Genomic DNA, 17,549 nt, shown 5'->3' with positions numbered 1-17,549 from the left:
TAAAACCTTTGGGATTAAAAAAAAGTTTATTTATTTGAGAAAGTGAGAGAGAGCATGACGGAGGTGGGGGTGGGGCGGACAGATGGAGAAGCAGCAGCAGGCTCCCCAGTGAGCAGGGAACCCAATGGAGGGACTCAATCCCAGGACCCCAGGATCATGACCTGAGCTGAAGGCAGATGTTTAACCGACTGAGCAACCGAGGCATCCCAAACCCTTGGGATTTTTATTTATTTTTTAAGTAATCTCCACACTCAATGTGGGGCTGGAACTCATGACCCTGAAATCAACAGTCACATGCTCTATTGACTGAGCCAGCCAGGCACCCCTTAAAGGTGTCTTCAATGCATACAAGGCAACAAAAAAAGAAAATTAAAAACAAGGGAACAAGAAAATAGGACTAAAGGACGAGAAAATAGGTGAGGCTGAATGAAGCTAGGAGTAAGGGAGAAAACCAGTGTTTCTTAGACTTTGGATTTTCTGAACCAGTAAAATTTTCCAAAACACTAGGAAATGACAGAAGTGAGCCAGCATATTCTTTTTGCCAGGTAAAGGCATTCACAAACAAAAATAAAACAAGCCGACAAAGGCTCCTACCACTCTCACCATCATTTCATAAAAGAAAGACTCTTTTGTTAATACCTACAATGTGGGAATAACGTGATTTCAGAATACGAGATAGTCTAATTCAGTTTTGTGAGATTATACCTTACATTGTTATTTATATTTTTGTCTTGGATGGATGAAAACACACAAGCTGGCAAAAGCTTAGAAAGGGCATCTGTGAATCAATGACTTCATATACAAAATGACCTCGATACTTGTCAAGAAACGGATCCTAAATCCCACCCGTGAACCCATTAATTAGTGCAAGGAGGAAGACAAATCCAGTTGCCAAGAAAAGTTATTCCTTGTAGAACCCTAAAAGAATTGTTCTCTCCTTAAAAGGACATTGTGTTAGGTATTAAAGAGTATCTCAGACTGAATAGGGCATTTTTATAAAATATATTCCCTTGATATGGGCAAATAGGATAATGTCAAAATGCAATTCAATAAAAAGAATTTTCTTTTAGATACAGTCCAGGCAAACTGCTCTTCGCTTGGGTTGACCTGATACGGAAACTGATTTTAGGGGATCCAGATTCTAGAGGGCCAGTCAGACTGTATATCTTTCAGACAGTTCTCCAAAATGGTATTTTTCTTAGCCACACTTGAAACAAACAGTGTGGATGAATTCTCAGTTGTTCCATGATTTTACAACCCTTTTATAGGCTATCTGGAAATCAGGTCCTATGTTGATTGTGAAACAACCATTCAGCTCACCTGAAGGGGAGGACTGAACTTTAGGACAGTTGAAAAACTGGATGAGAGCACAAAGGGGTAGAGAGAAACCTCGAAAAGTTTCTGATCTAAGGGAAGTACTAGATAGACAATCAATGAACTCACAAATGTCATGTGTTACAAATTATATTCATTCATTCATTCATTCATTCATTCATTCACTCAGCACCTATTTATTGAATGTCCACTACATGCTAGGTTCTATTGTATACATTGGAGATACAGCAGGTAGCAGTGAGCAAAGCAGAAAAAATTCCCTGCCCTCATGGGGTTTGGTGGTGGGAGAGGGAACCATGACAAGATACACAAGTAACAACAACAAAAAAAGATACACAAGTAACATATTAGAGAGCAATAAAAGCTGTGGAGAAATATAGATCAGGAAAAGGGGATAAGAAGTGTGTGGGGGGGTGCAGAGCAGTGGTTTCCACTTTCAAAAAGTTGGCGAGAGAAGGCCTCATGGAGAAGATAATATTTTAAACAATGACTTAAGAAGGTAAATTAAGTAGGGCTAATGTGGATATCTGAAGAAAGAGCACCCGTGGCAGAGAGAATAGAGTCAAAGGCCCTGGGGCAAGTGTATGCCTGGAAGGAAGAGCAAGTCTGTGTGCAGTGGGACCCCGGACTGGCAGCAGGCAATGAAGAACAGAGATAGTGGTGTGGGGGTGGGAAAGGGGGAAGGTCCCATAGGGCTTTACAAACCATTACGGAGACTGACTTTTACTCTGGGATATCTGGGAAGCCCTGGGAGGGTTCTAAGGAGAGCAGTGATATGGCCCAACTAATATTTCAGCACATTCACTTGGTTGCTGTAGCCTTTGGGATTAAATGTAGTGGGAATCTTGCAGTGTTGGAAGCTTGGTCATTTTGCCCATTTGGGTCTGGGTAAAATCCCCGAGATCGAGAACTCTTACAATTTATACAAAGAAATTCTCACTGACTTTAGACAAATTCGAATGCCGTAACAAAAGGTGACATGCTATCTAACACTTGCTTAGCCTGGAGCTTGATGCCCAAACCCACAAAACCAGCTCAGGTGGGCCATGGGAACCCCATGGTAAAGGCTGGATACTGTCAGAGGGCTGCATGGAACCGTTGCTTGTGTAGAGAGAGCAATGATTTAACAAACAGGAGAGGAAGCTGAAAAGGGAAATGGAACCAGTGCCCAGTTTTATCTGCTTTGTCCATAAAAGGAAATCAGACACTTCACAGAAGCTTACTCTATACAGTTCACTTGTTCTCACTGCACATAGATTTATGTTGTCTTATCCATGGTAAGCATGAGTTTCCCATGCAGTACAATTTTTGTTTATTTAAACTGCTGAAATTCCAAGATCCACATTGGTTATCTGCTCATTTTATTTTTTTACTGTACTATGTTTTACCATCCTTGTGCCTTTCAGAAAGTAATCTCAAGGCCCTAGTACTGTAGGCTAAACAGTGTAATGTATTCTCTCATTTGATTTCAATCCATTTCCTTATCAATGAGGAATATTTCATTTTTTTTTTTAAGATTTGTTCGCTTATTGAGAGAAAGAGAGTGCACACGAGTGCACAGGGGGCAGGGGCGGGGAGAGAGGGAGAGAAAGAACCCCACGGAGACTCCCCCCAATGAGTGTGGAGCCTGATGTGGGGCTCAATCTCAGGACCCTGAGATCAGGACCTGAGCCAAAACCAAGAGGCGATGCTTAACCGCCTGAGCCACCCAGATGCCCCAATGAGGAATATTCCTTAAAGCTAATGACTTAACATGCGGTTTCCGTACTACCAGTCATGCCTCTGGTTGGCAGGACTGGGGAGTCACCCAGCATTGTCCTGTTTCTGCAGTGCTGCCTTTTTCCATGCTTTCCATGCTGCTTCTCCATCTCGCTCCCTCTCCCACTGAGCTTAGGCTTGCCTCAGAAACCTTCTCCACCTTGGGCTCCAGAAATTCACCCCCAATCAGTGGGAGCAAGCATCCCCAGGGAACCACCTTACTGTCTTAGGGTTCTGTCCTGTGTAATCTTAATTTCTTGCCTTTATTGATGCCAATTTTGGAAATAGGCCCACTAGTTAGGAACACTTACCTTATTATGCATATTTGGAAATTAGGTGAAAACTTATAGCAATAAGAGTTTGGGTTCCAAACAACTATGAACATTTAAACAACTGACAGATTTAATAATAATGAGTAATTTTATGAAAGGTCTCTTTTCTACATTATCCAAAGACTTTTCATTCTAGATTTATATGTGGTTCCCTTAGCCTTTTAAAAGTAAAGTGGCCTCTGTTTTTTCTTTCAGTCCCTGAGCTTCCCAGTTGATCTAATGGCAGCAATGGCTCAATTTTCTATAGCTCCATGGCCATCTTTAAGTTGATATTAATGCTCCTGACCTTTGACAATGTACAATAAAATATGCTGCAAAGGACTAAGTGAGGAAAGAATCTATAAGGGAAGCCCCCAAAAGAATGATTCATGGCAGGATTTCAGGAGGAGCTGGGGGTGCAGAGGTTGTCCACACAAGGAGGTGGCGGCAGCCATGACTGTGGATGCCTTCCCATCTGGGGCTTTCACTCACTGAGCCAAAAGCTCAGCAAATGCCCCATGTGGGGAAGAGCTCTATGCTCCTTGTGTTCCTGGGTGTCACATTAGTCAAGAGAATCAAGGGTCTGAAGCAAAGTCACAGCAGTGTTTAGCCCCGCTCCCTACTCAGTTTTGTTATTGGTGACTTAAAGAACTATGGACAGAACACCTTCCTGGGCAGCCAGGGCGCTCTCCGCGGCCATCACCAAGGCCCTGCTGCCCCCGCCTCACACAGTGGTATACCTGCACAACAAGGGCAAGGAGCTACTTTCCTCCAAGAGCAATGGCACTTAGCAGATACCGGCTGGATGGTTAGCTCTTACCTGTCCGCTCTACCCTGGGACAACATGGATGTACCCTCCTGGTTTGCCAGTCTTCAACCTGCTCTCCCAGGTATCACCACTGGTTCCAAAGCCCCCTCAACTATTTCTTCCAGCTCTGCTAGAAATGAGCGCAAAAGAGATTGATGACAGGCTATCCCCTACTCTCTGAGACAATGCTTTATGGCAAAAGGGTTTGGAAATCTTTATCACATCTTATAAAGGAAGCTCTGTATCCAGGAAGCTAAGAGTATTATAAAATCCCTTATTATCATTCCAAGGGTACCAACTGGCCCTGGAAATTGGAAAAGTAATGCAGAAATCACAGCTTCTCACAAGGCCATGGCCCTTCTCTAACCCAGGGTGGGGTCAGGGCAAAAGGTCATTTCCCACTAGGTTGTAACTCTGAGCTGCAACTTGCAAGATTTTAGCAGTGGAGTGGGGAGAAGGAAGGTTTCCCCCTCCATACCACAATAATGTGAGGGACTCCGGGTCTAGGCCTACCTCTGTTCCCCGCCCCTTTCACTTTCTATCTTGGTGACCTGATGAGCACTCCATCTGGCTTCCTGCCTGTGCTAAGTTTTCCTGCACTCTGGAACTGGAGGTGTGGCTGGAGTATGGGTGGAGGGGGTTAGTGAGGAAGAGAAAAGGGAGTGGAGTGGCAGGTGGGAGGGGGTTTGAGCCAGAATCCACATGCAGTGCGCAGCCTTGGCCCGACCCCATCTTCCAGGGGCAGTGGCTGGCAGGCAGGGTTTTTAGGTCATAGTTTCAACCATCATCTGGCAGGATATGTGTGAAAGGCAATTTGGGGGTGTCTGTGGAATGGATGACGATGTACCTGTCTTGACATCCTAGCTCTCTGGAGGTAGGTGTGTTCGGAAGGCTGCTGCAGAGAGGGAATGAGAACTGTTCGGGAGAATTGGAGATAAAGATGTGAAATAATCATGGTGTGATCCGAGAAACAGCGATATGGCTTAAATGGTTTACCTGGTCTTATAACCTAATGGAGAGCAATTTCCATAACCCAGCAAATGTTCTAACCATTAGAATATTTATGTCTGCATATATTTTTCCCTCTTAAAAAAAATTCAAGGCTAAGTACACAAATAACTATGCTATAACAAAGAATGAGCTGAGAGCTACAAGAGAGGTATACAGTGGCCGGAGAGAAAGTGTGTTACAAGCAGCTTTGGATCTTGGGGGTCCCAGCACCTACTAGCTCATGGCCTCAAAGAGGCATTAACCTCTTATTTTCCTCATTAGTCAAGCAGGATTTAATAATGTCTGTACAGCAGAATTTTTGTTAGGATTAGAGACAATATATGTCAAGTACCTACCATAGTGCCCCAAATAGACTGGCCCCTCTACAAATAACAGCTACCACTTTTTTTTTAATTGTATTTATTTATTTGAGAGAGACTGCCCTTGAGAGAGAGAGAGAGCATGAGCAGGGTGAGGGGCAGAGGGAGAGGGAGAAGCTGACTCCAGGCTGAGCAGGGAGCCAGATAGGGGACTCGATCCCAGGAACTCCAGGATCATAATCTGAGCTGAAGGCAGATGCTTAACAGACTGAGCCACCCAGGCGCCCCAGAATGGCTACCACTTATATGAGTGATTTAAATCAAACTGTGGATAAAACTTTTGTGTCCCACTGAAATACACCTTCCCTGGATGGGAGCATCCCATAGGGGAGGTCTAGTCAAAAAGGCTTCAAAGAGCTTCAATCAACTTCTAAGAACACAGCGTTAGGACTGAGGGCGAGGGGAGAACCTCGGATTTCTATCTACCTTCTGAGCCACCGTAATGATAGCAGCTGCTAGTAGTTGGGGTCTGCATTCGCGCCAGCGAGCTAAGCACTATACACGCACTTTTCCATTTTATCCTCCCACTGGGCCTCCAAAGCACGTATCCGTCCCGTTTTACCGGGAAGAGAATGGAGGAGAATCCGAGGTCCAGCAGCTTGCCCAAGCCAACCCGGTGGTGGAGTTGGGAATTGGGTTTTAAGTCCAACTCTGCTGCCCAAACTCTCAGTCACTTCCCCGAAGTCAGCTTCCAGTTCCACTGAGCAAAAAAAAGCCCTGCAAGAGGCCGCCCGGCTCCTCCACCGCCGCCTCCTTCTGCACCCCAGCCCCCCCGCGCCCCACTCTCGCTCCTCCCTGCTCTCCCTTCCCTGCTCACTCGTCTCCGGAGTTGGTGCTCCGTTCCTTACTTGCCTCAGATCCCCTTCGCTCCCCGCCCCCCCCCGCCCCGCCCCGGGAATGAAACTGCCCCAATTTACCTGCTGGGGCAGGAGTGTCGCAGGTTGGCCGGTTTCCTGCACCTGGCCACCCCCTTAAACTGGGAGCCCGCTCTCGCCGCCGGCTTCCGTCTCCCGGGGCTCTCTTCACACCCCAAGGCCGCCGGGAACTTCCCCGAACCCCACTCTAGGGTAGGCGCAGCTAGCGAAGGTGAGGTGAGGCGAGGGTTGTGTGCGCGCGCGGCATGAGAACGAGTGCGCGCGTGCGCGCGCTGGACCCGCGGGAGGGAAGAGGCGCCGGACCGAGCGGCTGCGTCACCCACGCGGTTCACAAATGGGGCTGACTGGGGTTTCATGGGGGGAGCGACACTTCAGCCTTAGCTGTTTGAGCCCCTGATTGTCTTGCCTTGCCTGCCATTGCCCCACAGAATGGCCCTGCCTCAGTTCCCTCCTTGCCATTGTGTCCAACCCTGGGACAGGACGAGGGGGCGATGCAGGGGAGGGCCAGGTGGCGAGGTCGCCTTCCCGCGTTTTCACTTTGTCCACTTCGCGAGGTGAAAGCGAGGGTGCAGATGAGGCGACGCTACCGCGGGGGAGCGAAGAGCAAGCGGGCGGTGCCACCTGCTGAGAGCACCGCGGGACGAGAGCGGCGGGCAGCGCCACCTGCTATAAATAAGCTGCCCGGGGCAGGGCGTGCGACCGCACATCCCGCCGCGAGGGCCTTCATCACGCGCGGGGCCCCGAATCCTCGGAGCCCAGGCGGACGCGGGGCCAGGACCCTGCGCCGGGGCTGGCTGGGGCGGTGCCAGGACCCCCCATCCGTCCCCGCCCCCCCTGCCCCCAGCCGCCCGGCCCGGCCCGGCCCGGCGCGCGGAGGATGGGCGGTCCGGCAGGGGAGAGGCAGGGAGAGGAGGGAGGCCGCGGCGGACCCGCACTGCAGCAGCTGTTACCCGCGTGTGACTCGCCTGTCCCGACCGTACCGCTCGGGCAGAGTCACAAGGCGCAGAGAGGAGGGAGGGAGCACCGCGTCCCCCTCTTAGGTCCCTGGGGACCGAGTTGGGCGATCCCGGCTTCTGCCCTCCCCTCGCCTCCCCCACGCTCGCCCAGCGGGGGAGGAGGAAACGCGAGCCGCGCGCAGACACCTCCTCCTCCTTCGCCGCGGCCGCAGCCGCCGCGCCACTGTGCCTGTTGCTGCCGCCGCCGCGGGACCCGCCGTGTCCTCAGCTGGGCGTAGAAGAGGCGGGAGCCGAGCGGAGAGGATCCCTCCCGGCACCCCCACCCACCCCCGCCCTGCGGAAGAGCGCAGCCAGCCCGGCACGATGGGCGCCCCGCCCGCCCAGGCAGTCACCACGCCGCCCCCGAGCACCTGCGCGCCCCGGCCGGGCCCTGGGCTTTGAGCGCGCCGTGATATAGGTAGGTGCTCTCCGGGGCTTCCACGCCTCCGGCGGCATCCCGGCCGCCCCCCCCGGCACCAAACGCACCCCTGTGCTCCGGGGCCCGCGGAGCTGGAATCCGGCAGCCCAAGGGCGTTCGTGCTGTGCTTGCCGCGCGGGGGGCTTCCGGGGTGGGCGGGTGGGGTTCATTGCCACCTCGTTGCCCCCCTACTCGAACGAAAGTGAAACCTTCAAGTTCATGAAGGCACAGGAGCTCCGACAGGCACCCTCCTCCAGCCCCCCTTCACTCCTGCTCGCTTGGCATCTACCCCCTCCCGCCAAGTATCTCTGGGGGCTGCTGTGTTTGTAGGGCGACCGGACTGCGGGGGAGAGGGTGGTCATTGTGACCCCTTGCCATCCTTTAAAAGTTCACGGTACTTTGCAGTAGTGACTTGGGCAGCTCCAGCAGTGCGCACAACATTTCTTTCTATGGGCACATCCTGTACCAGTCATTTTGAAACTCTGCTTAATTGTTTCTAGCAGCTTCCTCATCGTTCTGTGATTAGGAGACCCCTCAAACTTTGCCACACACTGTTATTGTTGTTTTGAGAGACTGTTTTCTTTGAAATCCACCTAGAGGTGGCTTTACCTGTTATTTTGTTTAAAACAGATTATTCTCTGAAAGTTGCTTAAAAAGGAAAAGAAATTGAAAGTGATGATTGTTCCTCCCACCAAACAGTTTAATTTTCAGAGTGCCTCACATTAATGGATAGGTATAGATCTCTCATTCTTCCTTTTAGATGATTGGATGATTTCATTTATTAATATAATCAAGACTTTGAAAGAGCATTTTTAAATGACTTGGTTTAAACGGGTCACACCCAAGAAATTCCGCTCTCTTTACAAGGCCAAATTTCAAAACTTTTCACACTGTACTTAAGCAGAACTACAGAGGACTTGGTCGAGACCCCTTCTTTTGGAAAAGAGAAATTCATTATCTGCCTAGATTTGATGGGGTTGATAAGAGTTGGAGCATAGCCATGTCTGGGTGTTGGGGTATTTTGGGAGCCTGCTCTGTGTGGGAGGGGCTGGGGTAGAAGACTGAATGGGGAGTTGTTGCAAGAGGCTGGGGATCCACCTTGGTAAATGACTCTCCGGTGTTTCTGAACACTTCATGTTCTAGTACTCTCTTGGGTTAGGGACCCCTGAAGCAGCTAGAGTTCAGATGGCTTCTCTTGCCTGGGGGCAGTGTTCCTCACGATCAGCTCCTTCCTGAGAATCCTGAAGACTGTCTAAAGGAATAAGGACATTGCATGAAAAATTCTGTATAAAAAAGGATTGACTGCTTTTGTAAACAGGTGTTTTAGAACTGTTTGAAATGGAATGCTTATCACGGTCTTGAACCTCCCTGCTTCTTTTTTTTTCCTACCAAGTTATAAAGAAATCAGACCATAAAAAAGGGCTTTCTCCTTAGTTTTATCTGTAAGTAACCATTGATATAATATGAGCTACTGGACAGTGGACACAGCTGTGAATTACAGGGTGCCGTGTGAAATGTTTAGGGGATACTTTCTGAAGTGAACGCAAGAGGAATATCCCGAGACTATTAACTGAGTGCAAGGAGAGGTAAAAGGGACTAAGTTTGGCTCAAAGCAGTAAATAAAATTATCATATATGAAAATAAATGTTTTTATGTTGATTTGTCCTGCCATTTGCAAACCAGCAAAATAGGGGGAAAATTCATTGGTGTAGTTGTAAATTATTAACATCAAATTTAAGTTTTGCGAATGTCTGCCATAGTCTACCACTCTCTTTCCCACTGAGAGGTCTGGGGATTTCCCTTTTCACTATGATAGCATTTCTGGCTGAGTGCTGTTGTATCAGTATTGGGATGACTTCTCCCCCATTGACTGTTGTAGAAAGTACCACAGGGTCTGAGGAGGAAGTGAGTGACTCTGAGGAAATGCAGCTTGCCTCTTCTTCCTCATTATCCAGCTGTTGACAGTCTTTGCCCTCCATTTCCGGAGAAGGCAGCCTCCACCAGAGAGGATACATCACAATCAAATAGATTCCTGTGCAGAGCCAGGTGTGGGTGGGCGGCTCCTTTCTGCCAGATCTTCTGGGATCTTCTGGGACAGACCACCGGTGACCAGCAGGGAGTGGCACTTACCTGTTCCCCATTCATACCCAGCATGTTCCATCATTATGGCGCCCGGAGTAGGGATGCCTGCTTGAGAGGCTTCTTCTGTCTTTGGAAAGGCTTTTAATTTTATCTGGTCAAAATGGCAACTCCCTCAGGCCCCTTTTCCACTCTTCGTGGCATTTCTCTGAAGTTCCCCAGCCTCGGCTCCTTACGTTCCCCAAATGACCTAAGTCTGCTTATGTGTTGGGGTAGCTTGCTTTGCCCTCCCCCCCAACACACCCCCGTCTGCTGGGCTGTGCTTCTTCAGTATGATGGCCACGAGCATCCCAATATGTGATAGGTTTTTCAGCCCTCTTCTTGGCCATTAAGACTTGGAGGATCAGAGTCTGTGTGGTTAAGTGACTGATTCCACTCAGCAGACAGGCAGCTTTGGGTTCGAAGCCCCCTGGTGATGGCAGAGGATGTGGGTTTTCCGTGCAGAACCCCTTACAGTACCTTACGAATTGCCTTAGCAGACTTTTATTTTCATTTCTTCCTTTCCAACCCCACATCCCAAGAAAAAGATTTTTTAACCAGATTCTTCACAAAAGACATGAAGGTTTCCATTCTCACAATTTTTAACATTTTCAAGCTGAGATTTCCATTGGATGGGTTCTTAGATTTAAGGGCAATGTGTCCCTTTTGAGGTTTTCGAATGTTTAGAAAAGGATTTGTCATATTTGGGCCGTATGAATAATCTTGACACTTGGGTTTCAGTAAAGCTGTGCAGAATGTAGGAAATATGTTTTAGCGCCAACAATGAGGCGTTTAATTTTTGAGTATGCCTGTGTTCTTTGTGACAAGCAGCAGTGTTTTTCTCTTAAAAAGAGAGTGTACATATTTAACTACACATTAGTTACGATCAGTAAATCTAAGTTTCCAAAGTAGGTAAGTACGTATGAGTTTGTTGTCAAACTTAATGCATTTATACATGTAAAGTTCTTAGAACAGTGCCTGTTACATAGTGAGCACTCAGTAAATATTACTTATTGCTATTATTATTTTTATTTGTTTATTTTGTACTTCCAAGGTATAATTTTGACATTAGATTTGGATTAATGAGACCAAGCAAAGTTTAGATAGAAAAACCACCCAGCTAATTCACTAGAAAGATATTTTAGTTATTTCCTTCTAGAAATGTTTTTGTCACAAAGAATAGAAATTTGGGCATAAGACAAATCCTGCCTACACCATTAGCCAGGGGACCCGAATGGAAATGGGGATGATAAAACATACATCTCAGAGTTGTAAGAATACAGAAGATCATGTATGTAATGTCCAAGAAGAGGGGTTGTTGGTCAATAAGTATCCCTCTAGCAAAGTGGTTAAGAGCAAGTGCAAAGTCTGGAGTAGAAGGCCCTGGGTTCAAAACCTGATTCTCCCATCTGCCGCTAGGATGACCTTGGGCAAGTGACCTTACTTCTCTGTGCTGGCACCTCCTTTCTCATCTCTTATCTGAAAGCTGGAGCTGATAATGGTAAAAATCCACTGGAGTCCTTATTTAGATATGATAATAATAGTCTTTCTTGTCCAGGGTTGTTGTGAGAGCTCAGTTAACAGTCACACAATAAGTACTATTACAGATATGTTCACAGTTACTATTATTACTTTCAGTAGAATAACAAAGCAGCCATGCGGGAGGGAGGGATATACATCCCTGAGGGCCAGCAAGGGCCCCTGGCCCATTATCCTGTGCCATAAAGTAGAAGAGAATACAGGAAGTGGCCATGGCATCCTAAAGGACTAGGCTTACATTGGCCCTGATTTATGTAGGAAGGAAGTCATTCCAAACATCATTACTTCATGTGTCAAATTAGAGAGGTGCATACTGGGGCTGGAGCGTCCTTGGTGTTGAAGAGGTTAGATCCATGGGCTCCAGAAGCTCTGTGTGATGGCTCTGTGTGAAATAGCCTGCCGCGCCCAAAAGATCTTTGGAGCCTGTGGGCAATTCCTAGGTAGCAGCACACTGCTCTGATTGGGTGAGATTCTGGGACAACTAGTGTAGCCACGCCCCAGGTGATCTTACTGCATGAGCCTAGAATATTCGGGGGGGCAGAATAATTCTGTTCAGCTGCATGCCCCCTCTCTCTGGAGTAAAGAGCAGAAAAATGAAACCACTGATTTGTAAGGGGAAGTGAGTAGCTATCTGGGGACTCCCTGCTCATCCCGGGGCGGGATGAGCAGGGGGTCCCCGACAGCTGATCAGTCTTGGCTGGTTCCTAACCGGGCTTGGAGCTAGAAGCTTCAACACCTCTCCTGTCTATCCCTCTTTTATTTCCTCCTCCCCTCCCACCAGCACTCTGAGAAGGTGACGGCTGAGTGTGCTGTGGCTGTGGTGTTTATCGCTAGCTTCTGGAAGGTCCCCCTTCTATTCCCCATGGTTTGCCAGGACGGCATGGAGGCAGGCTGGGAAGAGAGGGGGTTCCCAATGGCGGCTTGCTAACTCCTGCCATCTCTTCTCTTGCTTCCTGATCAATAAACCCCATTCTTTCTTCTTGTACCTCCCTCACATTTGTATTCTCGACAGGAAGATGAGAGCAGCTTTCTATCCCCACACCACGTCGGGGACATTTGGTATTATACATTATGAAAATTAGATTTACCCGATTTTAGAGCTAGAGGAAAACTTGAGGATCATCTTATTCCATTTTCTTCTAAGAATAAACTTGAGATTTGGAGAAGTTAAGTGACTCGCTTTCTCAGCTTGACCCTTGAAAATGTTTTCATCAGGAAACTGAGGTTCTCTGCTGCACTTGGATGGCAGTCAGGGATCGGATTGTCCTAATTCTGTCACCCAACTTGGACAAACCACTTAACTTCTCCAGAACCACGTTTCCTCATTTCAAATATAAGGGAAAAAATTTTTTTTAGGGATTTTATTTATTTACAGACAGAGAGAGCACAAACAGAAGGAGTGGCAGAGGGAGAGGAAGAAGCAGGCTCCCCACGGAAGAGGGAGCCCGATGTGGGGCTCGATCTCAGGACCCCGGGATCACAACCTGAGCCGAAGGCAGACCCTTCACTCACTGAGCCAGTCAGGTGCCCTTCAAATATAAGGGAAATTTCTAAAGAGCTTAAAAGGACATTTCTGACTTTCAGATTTTATAATTCTAAGTGCATGCTTTCAGGGATATTTGATATAGAAGGACTCACTAAAGAGATGATTGCAACTGTTCTAATAAGAGTATCTTTGTGTTTGGGATGCCTACCATGTTTATGGACTGTGGTCGGTGGGAACTGTGTAGCATACAGACGGTCTGTGTGAGGGATAGAGCTTGTATAGTGATGATTCTACCAGCAAGAACATAACTAGAAGTTCGCTGGGGTAACAGATCGTGGTATTTCTTCCTGAGGGTAGGAGGTAAAGAGCCCTCTTAGAATCGGTAGTTCTACTAGGGACGGAAGGTCAGAGGTTGCATGCCAGTGATGTGGACTGAGATGGCTTAAAAAATAATCTAATGGTATACTTGTATTATTTGAATAGATCATCTGTTTCACAGAACTTTTTATTGAAAAGTAGTACAGTTACTCACCTAGTCTAAGTTACCATGAATCTTGTATCAGCAGAATCTGAATTGCTGATAAATAATTATGCTATCTTTGGCGTAGAACTTTTTTTCTTTAATTTTTACTTATTTAAGTAATCTCTGCACCGAACATGGGGCTCAAACTCATCACCCTGAGATCAAGGGTTACATGCTCTTCTGACTGAGCCGGCCAGACACCCCCTGATGTAGAACTTATTTGATAGTTCACAAACAGTATTATGGACCAATCTACTATTTACAGAGAAACTAAGAATGTGCCATGGCTGGTTCAAAAATGAAAACTCTAGGCATTTAATTAGTTTTGTCAATGACATGGCAGAACTAATTTGATGACTATATACTAAATGTTTGAAATTCTAAATTGTGTAATTTTTTTTGCACTATGTATATATTACCTTACAAGAAAACTGAAAATAATTCTGTATATTGTTGCCACGATATTAATAATTGCCTCATCTACACTACTTGGTAGATCTCAGGTCTCCGCTTTGTAATAATTCTAGTACTTCTTTAAACATGTCTTGGGATTAGCGGCTGTCAACAGTTAGAACTTGAAACGAATTCAGTTACAGGAGTGGAAGTTGAGCCAGACATTTAATGCCACTCTCACCAGGTGAAAGAGAGAAAAATGAAGAGAGAGAGAGGGAGAGACCATTATTTATGGGGTTATATGAACTTCAAGTCTGTTTTTATCATCAAGAGAGGTTGTACTTTAAAGGAGAAGAGACAGGGACTACGTTTCCACGAACTATGTTGGAGCTTGGAAGTGTGGGTTTATTTCTGAACTTCTGAAGATTTAAAATTAAAAATAGTTCTGAACTGTGTTCAAATCCTATTATAAAAATTCACTCTTATCATTTATGCATCTGTATGATATAGAAAAATATAGAGTTAAAGGAATAGACTTCAGTTCTATTTCAGAAAATGTTTAGAATTTGAATATTGAATATACTCCCGGTTCATACACAGCCATCTTGTCTCTTATTTCCTCACATGGTGGGAGGGGGTAAGGGAGTACCCCAGGTCTCTTTATGAGGGCACTAATCCCATTCATAAGGGTTTCAGTCTCATGACCTAATCACCTCCCAATGGCCCAATCTCCAAATACTGTCACATTGGGAATTAGGAGTTCAACATTCAGTCTGTAGCAATGACTCCTTGGCCTTTGGCTTGGCCAATAAACTAGTAATGCTATTTACAGAGATAGAGTCTATGGGCAGCAAGAGAAGTTCTGGGAAAGAGGGAGGTGAGACTGAGTTAGTTTATAATAACTAAATTGAGGGGCGCCTGGGTGGCTCAGCACGTTAAGCATCTGACTCTTGATTTTGGCTCAGGTCATGATCTCGGGGTTGTGGGATCAAGCCCTGTGTGGGGCTCCAGGCTCAGTGGGGAGTCTGCTTCTCTCCCTCTCCCTGAGCCTCTCCCCCTGCTTGCACGCACATACACTCTCTCTCTAAAATAAGGAATAAATCTTTAAAAATGACTGCATTGAGGCTGAGGTAGCCCTAGGCTATCCAGATAGAAATATTGAATGGTCTGCCCTCATCTGGATCTCAGGAAGGAGGTTCAATGGGAGACATTCACATGAGAATCATCAGCGTCTATGTGGTTGATGCCATTCTTGTGCAGCACTCAAGAGGATGGGTCGAGAATCAGGAGCCGACCCTCCCACGCCCACCTGTGACAAGCAACTCAAGCTCAGTGACCTAGGTCCCAACGATGGCAATACTAGTAGTCTGTAACCCAGGCTAGGGTTGGAGATGAAGATCTTGTAATACGCCCAGAGTGCACAAAGCTGCTAGCAGCCACAGCAGGACTGTTTGAAGGTGGTTGTAGACACCCGAGCCATTAGGTGAGACTGTCCAAAGAAAGCAGGTGGAATGAGGAGAAGGGATGGAGTTAAACAGGGGGGAAAGCCATCCAAGAACCTGAAAAGAAGCAACCAAGAAGGTAAGAGAAGCAGGAGTTTCAAGCAGGAGGGAGTGGTCACCATTGAGAAATGCATCAGAAAGGACAAGGCAGTTAAGGACTAAAAAGCCCCCTTTGGGTTTCACAGCCAGAAGATGTGGATGACCTTAATGGGAGCAAGTTCAATGCATAGGCAGTGCATCTGGTCACAATCGAGATTGTTGATTGTCGATGGGCAGTAGGAAGTGAGCCAGTAAGTGTAGAAGAAAGTTGTGTGGGGAAGGAAGAGTTGTGGCTCGGGAGGGTTGAGGTCAAGGGAAAAAGTCTTTTTTTTTTTTTTCAGATGGGAGAGACTTCATTCATTTGTTTACAATGTTATTGAGCCTCTATTGTGAGTCAAACGCTGCCAGGCACTGGGGACACAATGGTGAATCAGACAGATACAGTGTATAGGTGCTCAGGGAGTACATGACAGAAGGAAGATCCTGTGAGCAGCTGAGGAAGGATGAGGCTTGAGATCCTGTAGACAGGTTAGCTTTGCACAGAAGGGTTTTGTCCCCATGCATCAGATGTGGTTGTTGAAAATCACCCATAGAAGGGGGAAGGCAGGTGAGAGAGTTTGGGTAGACTGGAAGTAGCATCATCTATTGATGAGGAGAGGCAACGTGTGGGTATGATGGCTTATACTACATGAATTAAATGAAACAATATCTATGGTGCTATTTGGAGCATAACTGGCACCAATTACATGTTAATGAAATTTGAATTCATGTTCAGCACCTCTGGACTATGTCAGGGAGAGGCTTTTTAAAACTTAAGTAGTATCTTAATTGAAAAGGTCAGTTGTTGAAAACTGGTCTGGTTCAGTGGACTATGATAATGGATAGATAGCTGCTATTTTTTCTCTCAAGATTACTTTTTGGAGGGAGAATCACCACTGCTGAATTTGAGTATCTTTAAAAAAAATTCCTTAAGGGATACCTGGCTGGCTCAGTCCATAGAGCATGCAACTCTTGGTATTGGGGTCATGAGTTCAAGCCCCACACTGGGCATAGAGATTACTTAAAAAAAAAATCCTTGAGATATGTGTTAATAGAACAGGGTTTAAAGGTATCTGAGCAGGACGATATTGTTTTCTGTCCTGCCTGCTTCTGATGGCTCTACAAGGCTTACAAATGTTTCACAGGAGTTTCCTGGTGGGATCTTTGTAACCTGTAGTGAATGTGACAGTTATGGCATTTTCAGGTTTTATTTGAAGCACAGTTTCAAGAAGGCTCTTTCTAGGCCAGGCATCTTGTTTGAACGAAGATCCGTTTCTTCCCATGTTTGGGTTTCAGGCTTTTAAGTTCCGCTGAAATAGTAACTCTTCAAAAGTAGCTATTGCTGTGATTTCATTAAATTCTCATGCCTTTGTTTTTCTCCCCCAGGATTCTGCCTCAGAAGCACATAAAATAGATTGCTCATTCTAAAACAGAAAACAGCAGAATAAAAAGGCCTCAGTGATACATAGGAAAAAAAAAAAACTAAAACAGAAAACAGTGGCAACGTTTTGCTGAGTTTTCAGACCTTTCCCAAGATGGAACCAATAACATTCACAGCGAGGAAGCATCTGTTTCCTAACGAGGCCTCCGTGGACTTCAGCCTGCAGCTGGTGGGCTCCTTGCGTGTGCACTCTCTGACCACCATGCCGATGCTGCCCTGGGTCGTGGCGGAGGTGCGCAGGCTCAGTGGGCAGTCCTCCAAAAAGGAGCCTGGTGCCAGGCAAGTCCGGCTTTGTGTTTCCCCCTCTGGACTGAGATGTGAACCCGAGCCGGGGAAGAGGAGTCAACAGTGGGATCCTCTGATCTGTTCCCGCATCTTCGAGTGTAAGCCCCAGCATGCTCACAAACTGATTCACAACAGTCACGATCCGAGCTACTTTGCTTGTCTGATTAAGGACAACGCAGCCAATCAGCAGAGTATCTGCTATGTGTTCAAAGCCGATGATCAAACAAAAGTAAGTGGAAGTGGGATGAAAGCAATGGAGGTGTAGCGGGCTGGCTTTCATTGCACTGGGGGTCAGGACATTGACTTTATGGATA

The 17,549-nt window shown here is 46.7% G+C and overlaps 1 protein-coding gene across 7 annotated transcripts in view; it reads left to right on the top strand.

The window, feature by feature from the left end:
- The first annotated feature begins 7,604 nt into the window (after nucleotides 1-7,604).
- Nucleotides 7,605-17,549, top strand: part of TBC1D1 (TBC1 domain family member 1) — a 226,308-nt gene continuing 216,363 nt past the window's right edge. For 2 of the 7 annotated variants that reach the window (XM_028090212.2, XM_028090290.2), the window contains exons 1-2: nucleotides 7,610-7,870; nucleotides 16,896-17,464. In XM_028090212.2, the coding sequence (XP_027946013.1) occupies nucleotides 17,045-17,464 (420 nt within the window). In that variant the 5' untranslated portion in view covers nucleotides 7,610-7,870; nucleotides 16,896-17,044. Of the gene's footprint in view, nucleotides 7,871-16,895; nucleotides 17,465-17,549 lie in introns of all 7 variants that reach the window. The other 5 variants (XM_028090227.2, XM_028090218.2, XM_028090264.2 and 2 more) reach the window with 4 other exon arrangements.

Source organism: Eumetopias jubatus, unplaced genomic scaffold (assembly GCF_037043125.1).
Source record: "Eumetopias jubatus isolate StellerSeaLion01/CBP00866 unplaced genomic scaffold, mEumJub1_p1.0 scaffold_2, whole genome shotgun sequence".
NCBI classification, from domain to species: domain Eukaryota; kingdom Metazoa; phylum Chordata; class Mammalia; order Carnivora; family Otariidae; genus Eumetopias; species Eumetopias jubatus.
This window is presented reverse-complemented; position numbering and strand designations above follow the sequence as displayed.